We start from the raw sequence: 15,529 nt of genomic DNA on the forward strand, positions 1-15,529 counted from the left end.
CACTGTACAAACTTGGGTTGGACCGCACTGGCTTAGAGCGTGTGCTGGTTTTATAAGGTGAATCATTAAGATGATGTGTTTCAGGGGCGCCTGGGTGGCTCAGTCAGTTGAGTGTCTGACTTCAGCTCGGGTCATGATCTCACAGTTTGTGAGTTCAAGCCCTGCACTGGGCTCTGTGCTGACAGCTCAGAGTCTGGAGCCTGCTTCAGATTCTGTGCCTCCCTCCCTCTGCCCTTCCCTGCTCATGCTGTCTCTCTGTCTCTCCAAAATGAATAAACATTAAGAAAAAAAAAAAAAAAGATGTGTTTCAGGATATAAAAATTAATTGTCAGGTTAACAAAAACTTATATAGACTTCAGTAGGAGGAGAAGAATAAAATGGATATTGTTCATTATCTTTAAGGTTTGAAATTCAGATTTAGAAACGTTGTAGTGTTTCTGTTGGATGAGAGTTAGGGACCACGGAGATCACGCTTCATAGCATTATGCAGCCCCGACACTGGCAGGGCAAAAACCATCAAGAGAGGTCTTGGAGAAGGCCTGGAGTCTGTCACAAAGGCACGATCCCTCCCAACGTGGAGTGTTCTGGGCACCGTCTTAGAAGGAGAAGCTGGTAGCTTGGAGGAGAGTTGACTTTATTTCAGAACACTCAGAAATCATTTTACTTTAAATTTTTTTTTTTTTTTTTTTTTTTTTTTTTTATTAATCTGTGTTTTTTTGTGCGTGAGAGAGAGACAGAGCGTGAGCAGGGGAGGGGCAGAGAGAGAGGAAGACACAGAATCCGAGGCAGGCTCCAGGCTCTGAGCTGTCAGCACAGAGCCCGACGCGGGGCTCACACTCACAGACCGTGAGATCGTGACCTGAGCCGAAGTCGGACGCCCAACCGACGGAGCCACCCAGGCGCCCCAGAAATCATTTTACTTTAGACATCATCCAGAAGACCTCGGAACTGTGAAACCTTTTGATTCTCGGTTGGCCTTGAGGGGGTGGTGGGATCGGATGGCACTGCTGCCCTCCTCAGCGACTTGGCCACCTTTCTCTAAGCAGTGGGTCCAGCTTTTTGGCATGTTCACACCCTCAGCTGGATGAGAACCTTAGCCAGGCAAGCTGGGTCCTCCACACCAGGTGCACACGGGGCTCCACCGGGCCTCTCTCCACCAGCTTTGCTTCTACTAGCGTGCAGCTGGACATGTGTTAGAGCCCTGCTGACGCCTGGAAGCCCCTTGTGCAGGTGGACTGGCGGCTCAGTCGGTTAACCGTCCGACTCTTGATTCCGGCTCAGATCATGGTCTTATGTTTTATGGGTTCGAGTCCTGCATTGGGCTCTGGTGCTGGCAGTACAGAGCCTGCTTGTGATTCTCCCTCCCTCTCTCTCTCTCTGTCCTCCCTTGCTCATGCTTTCTCTCTCTCCCCCCCACCCCCTCAGAAATAAATAAATAAGTAAGTAAGTAAGTTAAGTAAGTAAAAAAGGTGCCCCTGTTTCCTAGAGCTGAGGTCAGTGTATGGAATGTGGATAAGCAGTGTTGTCCCCAAGCTTGGGTATCCCCTACCCCTTTCCTGACCCAGTCACTGAGTCTACACTGGTGTGTCCACACTGGCACACGCCTGCAGGCAATGTGTTGGGACGAGTGCAAGTTCAGGGTTCCAGGTGTGACTCTCATTTTGCATCCTACGGTATGATCTTGGGCATGTTTCTTAGACCAGGAGCCTCAGTTTTGCCTGTTTGTAAGATGCTGAGGGTGGCAGGGCACCTCTGCCTCCCCCTCGCAGGTCTGGGTATCATGGGAACATCTGTGCCTTGGGGAGAGTACTTGTTGGTGGCTCTGCCTCCCTCAGAGGTGCAGACACAAGTTCATAAGATATGCCACTGAAGGGGGAAGCGGGGGGGGGGGGGGGGGGGGAGGGGGGCGGCGCCTGAGTGGCTCAGTTTGAGTGTCTGACTCTTGATTTCGGCACAAGTCATGATCTCACAGTTTGTGGGATCGAGCCCCACGTCGGGCTCTGTATTGAGTGTGGAGCCTGCTTGGGATTCTGTCTCCCTCTCTCTCTGCCCCTTCCCTGGTCACATTCCTTTCTCTCTCAAAGATAAATAAATGAACTTAAAAAACAAAACAAAACAAAACATGCCAGCGGGGTCTGACCTGTCACCTCCACAGCCCAGGGTGGAAATAGAGCACTGCTGACACTTGGAAGCCCCAGATGCTTCTTCTCTTTTGAAACTAGAGGGATTTCGTCGAAGATAAAGGTGGTAGGAGTTGCACTAGGGCTTCTAGGGATTCTGACTTGGTGGCTGATCTTGGAAAGTCCACAAAACATCTTACCCCTTTCTTACTATGTAAACTGATGAGCTGAAGTTTGGGAGCTGTTGAAAAAAGGGGCTCTTGGTTGTGTGTTTCTGTCGTGTGGGTCTTAGGCATTTCTCAGTGAGAGCCGTGGGGAGCAGCAGGCCCAGCAGGGTGGCACAGCGCTGTGGCAGGCTCTTGTCCCTCCAGTGTTGTCTCCACTCTGGGGTCTGGCCTACTCTCTGTTTGCAGGGTACTGGGAAAGCAGCATGTCCGAGAACACAGGCCTCTGCAGACGAACTTGACTCTTTTAAACATACTCTCTGAAAAACTAAAGTTCATAGCACAGAGGTCTCATCCATCACGTACAGATTTGCTGCCGAAGGGCCTGCCATCCTGTGCTGTGCAGAGGCACGCTGAGTTTGGTTTTGCAGACAGTTACGGCATCTCAAGACGTGGGGCTGCGATGTTCACTGCATTCTACAGTGTTTATAAGGCTTTTCCCTGTGGCGATCTCCCTGGATCTTACTGAGATGGTTTCATCAGAAAGATTAAATGCTTGTGCATGGGTGTCAAGTGAATACGTGTGGTGTTGGGCTCTGACCCAGGTCTTCCAGCCTTGCTCTTGCTTCTGAAGACAGACACTCACTTGTGCTCAGTTTACATGTGGGACTTTGAGCTTTTGTGAGAAAACTGTGGTAAGTCTTCAACTTGGCGAGTGTCTGTGTCTTTTTTCTTGTCCGGTAAGTTGCTTAGCCTTGCCCTCAGCAGTTAATGCTTATGGTGGTACTTTTGCTAGACTTTAACACTTGTTTTAATAAAACAGCCTTGTAACTATTCATGATTTTTAAAATCAGTGTGTTTGTTTGGTCTTGATGGTCCTGTTCCCATTCCAGCGAGCCATGTCCTCCAACCGATGAGCGATTGGTTGCAGGGTAAGCCCAAGACTTCTCCGCCACCTTTCTGTCTTGATTCTTGCTGCCTTCTCTTCTTATAATTGTGCTTAACTGATTGCCCTCGGTGTTGAAAAATGACTAACGAGGCACACAGGCTCTGGCTTGGACCTCACTGCCTGATCCCCCATGAGTGCCCCTGCCCCTTCTCCACCTGGAGTTATTTAGCTATTCCACATTACCTGAGAGGCCAAGGCGAGTTTGGCTGGTACCAGGGAGACTTCTGGGACCAGGCATGCACGTAGACCTCCCCTCCTCCAGGCAGGCACCAGTGGCCCCATGAAGGTGGTAGGCAAGCAGGAACAGGCTCCTCCTCTCCCTAGCCAGCCTCCAAGAGAGACCTCTGATCGTTGCTTCTTCCCTTCATTTCTCAGAGGAGTCACAGGAGGCCTCTCTCAAGGGCTGGGTGCTAAATGTGGTCCTTGGGCTTAGATGCTGTTGTGTGTGCCCATTAGAGGCAAAAATGTTCCTGTGGAGTTTATATGGCACTTCTCCAAGAGGGTGTGGGTAAGTGGGTCCCTCTGTCCCCTTGATGGGGCATCCCCCTGGGTGTTGGAGGTGCATAGAATATCCGTGAGCCCCCCAAAACAGGAGGGGGCAGAGTTGAGTTCCCTTCTATGCTGCCTCTCCCTCCCCCCGGCCCTTTTTCTTTTTCTCTTTTTTTTTTTTTTTTTTTTTGCCAAGGCAGAGAAAAAGTCCTGCTCCTGAATATTCCGGCAGAAATAGAAGGTTTTCCCTGTTTTCCAGCTGGGCTAATTCATGTTAAGTGCTTTTATTTTTGGAAACAAATATTGTCACTTGTTTTTGTTTTACTTTGCTGTTTATGTCAGTTGTGTCCCCTTCCCCTAAATCTCATGACAGACTCTGTGACTTTGGGCGTGTTATGTCAGCACACACAGTACAGAAAGTATAAGCCCCTCAAGCATTTGCTAAAATCATGAATGTGTAATATTAGGCTGCAGTGAGTGGGTCCTTGAGTGGTCCAGACTAGCTCAGTCAGGCAGAGCAGCCTAACACCCTCCCACTCGCCACCCTAGAGAGGCCTCCTCGAAGGGCCACTCGGCGCAGTGTGGCTTTTAACTTCAGCAGTACATGGCTCTCCAGTTGGTTCCCTCTGTTCTGTCCTTTCTGAATCTAGAGGGGGAAGTGCTTTTTATTTGGCTCCTGGAAAGACACATTTTGGATTTGGATATTTATGAATGTGAACTGGGCCACTACTGTTTGCCTCTGAATCTCGGGACTCACCTCACAGCCAAACTTAGGTTCCTGGTTTGGTGGCTGAAGGCCAGGGCTGAGGCCTGTCTATGGCTCTTTGTGACAGAACAGAGGTTTTTAGTGGAAACTGTGGGTATCACAAGAAAAAGCGAACCTTCTGGAATGGTAGGAAGTTGTTTTCCTATCAGTTATCACTGTCCGTGGAGGGGTAGTGTTTGTTCACATAGGGTGTGCAGTGTTGGCATTGAATCAGTTACGAGAGCAGAAGTGTTTGTTAGGGTTTTATCATTCTGAAGCCCTCCCTCACCGTCACTGTAACCCTCAGATGGGAGTTACAGGGCAGAGTGACCCATTTAGAGTTTTTGAAGAAAACATGTAATAATGCCTTTGGTCTAATACTCTGGACTCTGCCGTCTCTGGTTTATTCACTCCAGAGAGCGGTATTCCTGGGAAGGAGCGACGCACGCTGGGCAGCCAAGGGCTTGGGCTGTGGGTCCCAAGTTTGCCAGAATGTTTCTGACAACATCGGTGTCAGGAGGTCCAGCTGCAGTCCTGACTGTGCAAGAGGCAAGGCAGCCCGTTCTGACCAACCCCCCTGCATCTGGTTTGTGTGGATACCTGGAGGACCGTGTTGGTCCTGGAGGAAGGCTGGAAGCCACCGTGACCAGCCCCCCTTGGCAGTGCTAGGCCCGGCCTGCCTGCCGCGGAGGTGCTGCCTGTCTTGCTTTTGTCCGCGTGGTGGTTGAGCACCACAAGGTTCTTGCTCCAGGCTGGTTCCAAGTTAGCCTCTAGTGTTAGACGTTGAGGCCTGCCGAGTGTAAGGAGCCCGAAGCAGCGACCCCCCTTCCTAGGTCATTTTATATCAAAGTCATTTGCTCTTTCAGGGCTGAACTGCAGCCGCAGTCCACGGCAGACCTTCCCGTTTGGAGTGTTAAGGTGTTAGTTGCCTCTTCCCCCCATTGTGGTTCCTCCAGGAGAGAGACATCCGGCGCAGTCCCTGATTCACTGTGGCTCCTCAGCGAAGGTCCAGGATGCACATTGCGTGTCTGTCCTCGTTGCCCTATTCGGGACTTTAGGGGTCTCCCTGCCCAGGGGTAGAGTGTGGTCTTGGGGGAAGTGGAGCCCCCTTCCCCAACACAGTGTGCCCTTCTGACCTGGATGTTAGAAATGCTTTTTCCAGGTGGAGAAATGAGCACCAGTCTTGTCTCCCTTCTGGCTCCAGATCATATATGGTTCATCACTGTTTCTAGAGTGCAGGCCCCTGGAGCCTGGGCTCTGAGATAAGACTCGACACTGCACCCCCCAGCAGTCTCCTCCCTGTGGTGCCTTTCCCTTATCTGGACCGCTTTGGGCAGGAAGGAACAGGGCCGCTGGTGGGGAGACACAAGGGTGCAGATGCATCTTGAAAAGGAGTGAGCTCTGCAGTTTTACAGAGATTGTATCCAGAGCTGCTGTCGCACTGCAGCCATTCCTCCTTTTCCATGGCATCCAGTCCTGTGTGCCCCCACATTTCTGTCATGTCGTTGGTTCTGCATATTTTGCATATCTTAGAAGTTTCATCCCTAGTAAGAACTCAGATGAGGAAACAGCCAGACAGCCGTGCTGTGAGGAGGGTAATTAACACACTGTAGTTAGTGTTGTCCCCTCGCCCTTCACACACCTGGGGATGGGAGGTCCTGGGGGTTGTGGGGTGCAGCCTGGCAAACCTGGGCCAGTTGGGGGAAGCCCCCGATACGTCTGTGAGCCTCAGTGAGTGGCTTCTCAGGGCAGTGCCAGCTCCAGCTGTTGTCCTCCCTTTAAAAACAAACTGCAACTCGTTTCTGTCCTGAATTTCATAGAGCATGCCGAGAAATGACAGCATGTGCCTTCAGCCTATGCTTCTCATGCCTTTTACCTTGTAATTCTGGTGATTTTATGTCCCTGATCTTGGGGATTGCTTCAAAAGGGAAACTGATAGAAATCTCCAAGTCAGCAGTGGGGGTTGACCACTCCACGCACGAAGCTGCCATGTCCTGAGACCTTTCCTCTCTGAGGGCAGGTGGGTGTGGTGCTGTGACGCTTTGTTTACTTATTTCCACTCTACCCTTTTATAATTTTAAGGTTTTCGGATGTCATTCTGGCAACAATTTTGGCAACCAAGTCTGAAATGTGTGGCCAAAAATTTGAACTGAAGATTGATAACGTGCGGTTTGTTGGGCACCCGACACTGCTGCAGCATGCTCTGGGGCAGGTATGGCCCTCCCGGGGCAGGTAGGGTTCTCCCCGGGCAGGTATCGCCCTCCCCGGGCAGGTAGGGTTCTCCCTGGGCAGGTAGGGTTCTCCCCGGGAAGGTATGGTCCTTCCGGGGCAGGTGGGGTTCTCCCCGGGCAGGTATCACCCTCCCTGGGCAGGTAGGGTTCTCCCTGGGCAGGTATGGCCCTTCCTGGGCAGGTAGGGTTCTTCCCGGGCAGGTATCGCCCTCCCTGGGCAGGTAGGGTTCTCCCTGTGCAGGTATGGCTCTCCCCGGGCAGGTAGGGTTCTCCCTGGGCAGGTATGGCCCTCCCCGGGCAGGTAGGGTTCTCCCCGGGAAGGTATGGTCCTTCCTGGGCAGGTGGGGTTCTCCCCGGGCAGGTATGGCTCTCCCCGGACAGGTAGGGTTCTTCCCGGGCAGATATGGCCCTTTCTGGGCAGGTAGCGTTCTCCCCGGGCAGGTAGCGTTCTCCCCGGGCAGGTAGGGTTCTCCCCGGGCAGGTGTGGCCCTCCCCGGGCAGGTAGGGTTCTCCCCGGTCAGGTATGGCCCTTCCTGGGCAGGTATGGCCCTTCCTGGGCAGGTATGGCCCTCCCCGGACAGGTATGGCCTTCCCAGGCAGGTATGGCCCTACCTGGGCAGGTAAGGTTCTCCCCGGGCAGACATGGCCCACACTGTTTCTGAGGCCCTTGGGGAGCCTGTGGCCCACGCTGGCTCCGGTGAAGGCAGCCTTTGTGCGGCAGACCTGACCTGGTGCTTGCTGTCCGCTGCCACTCTCACAGGCCTCCTGTGGTTTCAGTTCTTGCCCCATTCAGGGTCTCTCCTGAATGTGGCCTTCCCTTTTATATCTCAGATGTCTGTTTCTAAAGTGGTGCAAGTATTTTTTTCTTACTGTTAGATGATACCATAGCAAATATTATTAGTTTAGTTCTTTCTCTTGTGCTAAACCCTCTATGTGCATTCTGTGATGAATGAAATGGTACAGTACTGAGGGGTTTTAACAAGATCCAATGTACCATCACCCAAGGGAATTTGCACACCAGAACCTGCCAGTCAGTCCTTTGCACTCAGGCAGAATCAGGTCTTTGATAAGACAGTATAAGATTTAGCTCCATTTATATGACCCAGAAATTGCAGTCCTCAAATCTTTTCCATGAATCAGCCCATGGAAGGAGCTTCTGAGGCAGTTGGGGGTGCCGGGATGTGGGGCCATGCACCAGGCCCCACGGGTGGCATCCTTCCTCTTTACCGAGGCCCCTGGAGACAGGGCTCAGTCCCCACTGATGACCTGTGAGTGACAGAGGGGAGATCTGACAGCTTGTCAGGAGTTATACCCTACAGAACTGGAGTGGCAAGCAGGGATGAAGAGCCGATTTGGGATGACCCAGGGAGATGTGCACTCCCTCCCCTCCCCCGCCCCCCCCCCTCGGCCGAACTCCTATGCCCCCTGGTGGCAACACTGGTATTCACCTTGGTGTTTGTGGACTGGGCTGGCTGGCTGGATGACAGAGCAACAGCTTGGTCTTTGCTGGCTCTGAGCATTATCTTGTCTCTTAATTGCCCTGAGTGGTTGCCATACTGGGCCGAGACAGCCTGGGAGGACCCAGGTTGACACTGGAAACACCACTGAGTGACGGAGAGTCTTGGCAGAGAACACCCCATTTGCTTGAGCCTCTCCCCATCTTGTCTCGTGTGGACACCTCAGCTCACCTCCATTGACTGGGGTAGTCTTGTCACTTTGGGTCATAGCACTGACCTTCCCACTCTTGTCTCAACTGTGTCTCAGTCTGTCTATGCCGCCAGTGCTTGCTTCTACAGGGATGCTGATCACTTCTCCAAGACCCTAGGGCTCTGTTTTTCTCAGGGTTGGGTATATTCTGGAACCTTTTCCCATGCCTGAAGAATAGCACTAAACAAGATATTTCTTGGAACATGGTAACTCTCATTCATTAGAATTACGTTTCTTCTACAGGTCTCAAAAACCGATCCATCTCCAAAGAGGGAAGCTCCCACCATGATTCTTTTTAATGTGGTGTTTGCCCTGAGGGTGAGTGAGTGTGCAAATGGCTGAAGAGCACAGGTGGGTAGATCAGGGAGGAGGGTCAGGGAAGAGTAGCAGCAGCTCACTTCTGGTGAGTGGTTGGCTCCGAGCTCAGACTGCTGAGCTGACCCAGCTACTGCCAAGCTCCTCCTGAGCTGCTGGAAGAGTTCACCCTTGGTATGCTCCCCCTTTTGTTTTATTTTTTTTTCTGGATAAAATACACATAACAAAAATTTACCATTTTGACCATTTTAAAGTGTGGTTTGGTGGCGTCTAGTAACCACGTTTTGTAACCACTGTCAGTTCCAGCACGTTTTCATTGCCCTAAAAGGAGAACACTTACATCTCATTTTCTCTCCTCTCTCGGCCCCTAGAAACCACCAGTTTACTTTCTGTCTGTGGATTTACCTATTCTGCATTTTCATATAAATTGGATCCTATAATACGTGACCTTTGGTATCTGGCTTCTTTCACTTAGCATAATGACTTTGAGGTTCACCCATGTGGTACCATGTGTCAGGACTTTCTTCTTTTTTATGGCCAAATCGTATTGTGTTATATGGACGAACCACAGTTTATCCATTCATCTGTTGATGAATGTTTATGTTGTCTCTGCTTTTTAGCCATTAAGAACAATATATGTTCAGGGTGCCTGGGTGGCTCAGTTGATAAGCATCTGACTTCGGCTCAGGTCATGATCTCGTGGTCTGTGAGTTCGAGCCCCGCATTGGACTCTCTGTTGTCAGCACAGAGCCCACTTCATATCTTCTGTCCCTCTCTCTCTCTGCACCTTCCCCGCTCGTTCTCTCTCTTTTTCTCTCTTTCTTTCTCTCTCTCTGTGTCTCTCAAATAAATAAGTAAATAAAAGAATAATATATGTTCAACAATACAATATTATGAACAGTGCCGTTATAGACATTTGTATCCAAATGTCTGCGTGGACACGTTTTCATTTCTCCTCGGTATACCGTGCACACCTAGGAGTGGGATTCCAGGGTCATATGATAGCCTTTGGAGGAAGCACCAGACTGTTTTCCACCGGGGTGGTCCTGTTTTACATCCCACCAGCAATGTGTGAGCATTCCAACTTCTTGACCTCCTCGCCAACATTGTTATTTTCCTTTATGTGTATATATGTTTGTGTGTGTGTGTGTGTGTGTGTGTGTGTGTGTGTGTGTGTGTATATAATATATATATTATATATATATTATATATATATTACATATATATGTAAGCTGATATTTTCTTTAAAAAAATTTTTTTTAATGTTTATTTATTTTTGAGAGAGAAAGCACGAGCAGGGTAGGGGCAGAGAGAGAGGGAGACACAGAATCTGAAGCAAGCTCCAGGCTCTGAGCTGTCAGCACAGAGCCCGATGCAGGGCTCGAACTCACAGACTGCGAGATCATGACCTGAGCCGAAGTCGGATGCTTAACCGACTGAGCCACCCGGGCACCCCTTTAATTAACGTTTTAGTAAACATCTTCAGTTTACCAAGATCACCTTTTCAGAGGTCCATCTATAACTTCACATGTAACATAAGAACCTTGCAACAGTATTCACACATTTCTCCTCTCTGCTCTCTGTGCTACCTTGTCCTGCGTTTTACTTTGCCTGTATTGTAAACCCCACAGGATACTGGTATTAACTGTTAAGAGACATACGTAATAAGAAAGAATCACGTGTTCACCCTTACAGTCACTATTTGCGCTGCTCATTCGCTTCCAGATCCACATTTCCATTTGCTGTCATTTTCCTTCTGCCCGAAAGACTATACTTCTTGCAGTGGCGGTCTGCCGGTGATGAGTTCCTTCACCATTTGTGAGTCCTTGTCTGGCACTTGTGCGGGGGCTGGTGGACCCTGTGATGAGGACATCTCATCACAAGATGCAGGACCTTTCCTTTAGTCCTTGTGTGCTGCCCCCAGCTCGCCTCTCATACAGGTGAGCTTGCCCCCAGGTCACCATCCTGTACGGCTTCTGTCTGTCTCCTCCCTCTCTTGCCTTGCTCCCTTCTTTCTACCTTTCCATCTTCCTTTGTCCCATGTAGTTGCTTCCCCTTTGCAGAGTGGGTGGGGAGAAGGGAAGGGGAAGGCCTGAGACCGCTGGTCTTGTGCATTGTGCCTCTCCTCGCCCTGCTGGTGCCTCCTTAACCTGCTGTTCTTTGGCTTTACTGTGATGGAGGGAGGGATGGCCAGTCAGCTCACCCAAGCGGTCAGCTTCACCTGAACAGAAGAACCTAGAAGTTCTTCCCAGCTGAGTCTCTGGGCTGTGGTGTTTGGGTTTCCTCCCCTGCCAGGGTACAGCTCCTGACGTGGGAGCTCGAACCCGTGAACCGTGAGATCATAACCTGAGCCAAAGTCAGATGCTCAACTGACTGAGCCCCCCAGGCGCCCCGAAACTGATAGTTTCTTAAGGCAGTTGCCAGTGCTATCTGAAGTTGTGTCAGAGGAAATTTCTTTTCAATAAAGCTGTCAAAATATAAGGGATCCAAATAAGCATAAAAAGCATTCCTGGGTAGAAACTGGCTAATATTATGAAAGGACTTTAATTACCTAGAAAATTTATTTATATTTAGTAACTATTAGATAATGGAATTTCTCTGAAATATCTCACTATCAGTTTTCACCAAAATATTCAGTAGTTCTTTCTGTCTGGGCCCGTGTAATCTGCATGATGGCTTTTTACAGAAGTGTCCCAGACCAAAGTGACTGGATCTCAGTGACAAAGAAAACAGAAAACCTTCAGAGTGGCAGAAATGAGGCTGAGCAGAGAGGGCACCTGTAAAATTGGGTATCATTCTAAGTCTCAAGGTGCTTTTTTATGTTGAGAGTTTTTGTGTGTGTAGCCCATACCGCATTCACTGCATGAATGGCTCAAAACCAAAATAATGTCAGAGAAAAGCTCCTTTATAATGGAGCTTAATTAAAAAAATTTTTTTTGTTAACATTTATTTATTATTGAGAAACAGAGACAGAGCATGAGCATGGGAGGGGCAGAGAGAGGGGAGACACGGAATCTGAAGCAGGCTCCGAGCTGTCTGCACAGAACCCGATGCGGGGCTCGAACCCACAAACCACGAGATCATGACCTGAGCCGAAGTCGACACTTAACCGGCTGAGCCACCCAGGTGTCCCGGAGCTTAATTTTTTTTTGTTTTTGTTTTTGTTTTTGTTTTTGTTTTTTTTTCCGGAGCTTAATTTTTAAAACAGGCCTTCTGGGGCGCCTGGGTGGCTCAGTTGGTTAAGCATCCGACTTTGGCTCAGGTCATGATTTCACCATTTGTGAGTATGAGCCCTGCGTGGAGCTCTGTGCTGACAGCTCAGAGCCTGGAGGCTGCTTCAGATTCTGTGTCTCCCTCTCTCTCTGCCCCTCCCCCACTTGCTCTCTCTCTCTCTCTCTCTCTCTCTCTCTTCAAAATAAAACACTAAAAAAAGAAAAAAAAAACCCTGCATGTTAAGACAAAATGATTGCTTAACAGTGGCTGTCCCTGAGGTGTGAGGTGCTAAGAGGAGACTTTTATTTTTATAGTTTTGGCATTTTCATAGTGTAAGTACTACCAGGGTCTGACTTGTGAAATGACATAATGCAGACATCCGGAGAGAGAATTCAAGTAAGAAACCAAAGACTAAAAATCCTGGCGAATGCTCTCCACGTGTCAGTACCGGCAGCCTCTGTGAGATGGGTGGTGAGAAGCAGCCGCGGCCCCGCCCTGGACATGGGCAGGCGGGCCCTCTTCTCTGGGGAACAGCCCTTGATAGCAGAATGTGTGACACCCTTGGATGTAGCAGTCAAGAAAACAAGCCGGTTTTGAAGTTGTGTGAAGACTTTTGTAATAAAAATGAGGCCGGAGGTTCATTCTGGTGGCCAGTAGTTGGGGAAGGGTTCGACAAAGTGGCGATTATTTTCCTGGCAATGCTGGGCTGTTAGGGTCGAGGAGTAGGGGAGGCCAGAGCCTGGAGGAGTAGAGAGGACTGCTGCCGGGTAGAAGCAGCAGGAAACGAGGTAGTGTAGGGCTTCATGTAGCATAGGCCATGATGTCGAAGAATGGGAGGAGATTTCAGTAACGTAAAGGTTTGGTATTTTAGGGTAGACAGGTTTTTTTCCTCCTTTTTAGTAGTCTTATAAAAATGTATACTTTTGTTTTTTACTTTGAAAAGTTTTAAACCCCAGATCAGTGACAGTAGTTTGATAACCCTCTTATACCCGTCTCTGATGTCCCACAGCCGTCACCAGGCCACCCTGGCTTCTCTACCCCACCTGTTGCTCATGTGTTTCAAGTCCTAGACCTCATGTCTGTTCACTTCTATGTACTTCAGACAACATCTCTGTAAAGTACGGACATTTATTTTATAACACGATACCCTGTCACACCTGACAAAATTGGCCATCGTTTGTTGTCACCTGGTGCCTAGTCTATCGAAACTTTCTTCAGTTGCCATATTTTTCCAGTTGGCCTGGACCAGGATGAGAACCTGTAGGTCTCTGCCAGCCTAGGACTCTCCTCTCACATTGTCCCACTGAATGTTCCATGTTGGGATTCATCTCATCCTGCTTCCTCTTCATTTCATGTATTGCTTGCAAATTGGACATTTGCTCCGAAGCCTCATTACATTAGGGTACGTGTTTTGGGGAGCAAGAAAGTCTCACAGGCGATACCCTAAATTTCCTGCTGTTTCACATCACCTGTGGGGCAAATGTGGCATTTCTCAGAGCTCCCACTCAAGACCGGGCAATTCCGAGGTGCTAGCTTTCCCATTGTGGCCACATAGCCTTGGGCTGTGCGGGTACCTGGAGTGGTACCCGGCCTGTGAAGCCAAACAGGACCCCGCAGCACACGCTGTCAGTGTAGGTCATCCGGCCTCGCCTGGGTGAACACACCCCCTTGCACGTCTGGGAATACGGCACAGGTGGGCTTGGACATCTGACTTAAAGCACGGTCCTGTCCCAGCCAGTGGGATCTTGAGCATAGGGTCAGGCTCTCAGGTGTGAGTTGATTACTGTTCAAGGGAACAGCCATGTGCTCAGGATCATTCCCCTTCTTCTCTTGTGCTGCTAAGAGTATTTTGACATGGATTTTTCTAAAAGTATATGTTGTTTTAAAGCATGTGTACATACTTTATAACCTAGGCCCTCCAGTTCCATAATCTTGTGGGGGAACGTTGTTGAGGGGCTGCCCTTGACACGAAGGGGCAGGGCTTCTGCCCGGTCGTGGGCACAGCATTGAAAGCAGTGTCCAGTCCTCTCTCCAGCACAGGTGTGCTGCCAGGTGTGAGTTCTCTTTGCGAGCATGAAATCTGCCAGGAGTTTCGAAAATCTCTCCAAGTCCAGGTGATGAGTCTGGGTTGGGTTTTGGTCCAGAAGGCAGGCTGTGAACACCCTGAGGGCAGGGCCCTGCCTGCCAGATAAACAGGAGGGGAGGCGGTTCCAGAGGTTTTAATCAGCAGTACCACGCGTCCCTTCTCCCACCTCCACCCCTAAGATGACTCAGCCGCCCTCTCGGCCTCCTGAAACACTGAGTCATGGTCGGCCAGTTATCTGCTCTGTGGAGCATCTTCAGAGACCCTACAGCTGCCTGCTCCACCCCTGGCCTGGGTGGGTGTGCCTGCCTGGCCTCACCGGCGGTGTCTGATAGGTTCCAGAGTTAGCACAGGGGTGCCAGGGGAGCTTGTGGGGAATGGGTGGCCTGGATCCTGCCGACGACTTCTGTGAGCCATGCTTATTTCTGCTGGAAAGAGCCTCTTTTCCTGCAGACAGCGTGTTTAGTGAACAGTCGGTGTAGTGCTTCTGTTTAGTACACCCCATGTCACCTGTGTGATCACGTAGCCTGGTCCTGTCTACCAACAGTCAGCAGCACACTGGTGACCGCACGCTGCCAGGACTTGTGCTCTGGGTAGGCTCTATCAAACTAACTGGAGAGGGAGGTACCGCTGTCGGGCATTGTCTCAGGTCTCACCCGAGAGAATCCCACTCGAGAGAATCCCGCAGCAGGTGGGTAGTGGATCTGTGCCTTCCGCTGCCCCAATGGGCTACCTCTGTCCGGCGTGGAGTGGATGCCTGATCTGTACCATGCCATCCTGGATGGCCCTGGTGTGGGGCCCTGTAGCACGGGAGCCTTTCTCTGCTTATAGGAAATGCCTGCGTTCCCCCGCCCCACCAGCCAGGGGACCCCACAGAACCGTCTCTGCGTTACCATCCGGGCATCGATTCCCAGGATAGGGTGCTCAGAGCACTGGTGTTTCTGGGGACAGACCCTAGAGGGGACACGGGGAACCGGGGACAGCAGTGAACCTGGACAGAGTTCTTACACGGTTTGAGTCGGCTGTGCACGTGTGCTACGAGTGTGTGTGCTACGTTTGAGTCACGTGTGCCCTCTCTTGCAGGCCAACGCGGACCCATCAGTGATAAACTGCCTGCACAACCTTTCCCGACGCATCGCCACTGTGCTGCAGCACGAGGAGCGCCGCTGCCAGTATCTCACAAGAGAGGCCAAGCTGATCCTGGCGCTGCAGGATGAGGTGTCCGCGGTAGCTGATGGTGAGTGTGACAAGAGTCTCTCCCCCACACAACAGAGCAGGCAGCCTTCTGAGGCAGGGACCCTGATCCAGGTGTGCGGATGTGGAAACTGAGGCACCAGGAGGTTATGTGACCTTCACGTGATCTTCCTGGGGTGCACAGGAGGGTGCCAAGGATCACAGTTGGAAAGCAGCTCTCCTGACCTGTTGCACTTAAATGGATTTCCCAGCCTCCACTGCCTCCCTCCCTTGCCCCAGCTGCTGCAGGATGGCTCTTCGTGCAGACTGGGCCTTGCCC

At 50.6% G+C, this 15,529-nt stretch overlaps 1 protein-coding gene across 7 annotated transcripts in view; it reads left to right on the forward strand.

The window, feature by feature from the left end:
* NPRL3 (NPR3 like, GATOR1 complex subunit) overlaps positions 1–15,529 on the forward strand; it is a 43,738-nt gene that overhangs the window by 8,245 nt on the left and 19,964 nt on the right. For 3 of the 7 annotated variants that reach the window (XM_042972581.1, XM_007096670.3, XM_042972580.1), the window contains exons 3-5: positions 6,550–6,679; positions 8,649–8,723; positions 15,100–15,253. In XM_042972581.1, coding sequence (XP_042828515.1) covers positions 6,550–6,679; positions 8,649–8,723; positions 15,100–15,253 — 359 coding nt within the window. Of the gene's footprint in view, positions 1–3,177; positions 3,217–5,333; positions 5,474–6,549; positions 6,680–8,648; positions 8,724–15,099; positions 15,254–15,529 lie in introns of all 7 variants that reach the window. The other 4 variants (XM_042972579.1, XM_007096669.3, XM_042972582.1 and 1 more) reach the window with 3 other exon arrangements.

The sequence above is a fragment of the Panthera tigris genome, chromosome E3, assembly GCF_018350195.1.
Source record: "Panthera tigris isolate Pti1 chromosome E3, P.tigris_Pti1_mat1.1, whole genome shotgun sequence".
Classification (NCBI taxonomy): domain Eukaryota; kingdom Metazoa; phylum Chordata; class Mammalia; order Carnivora; family Felidae; genus Panthera; species Panthera tigris.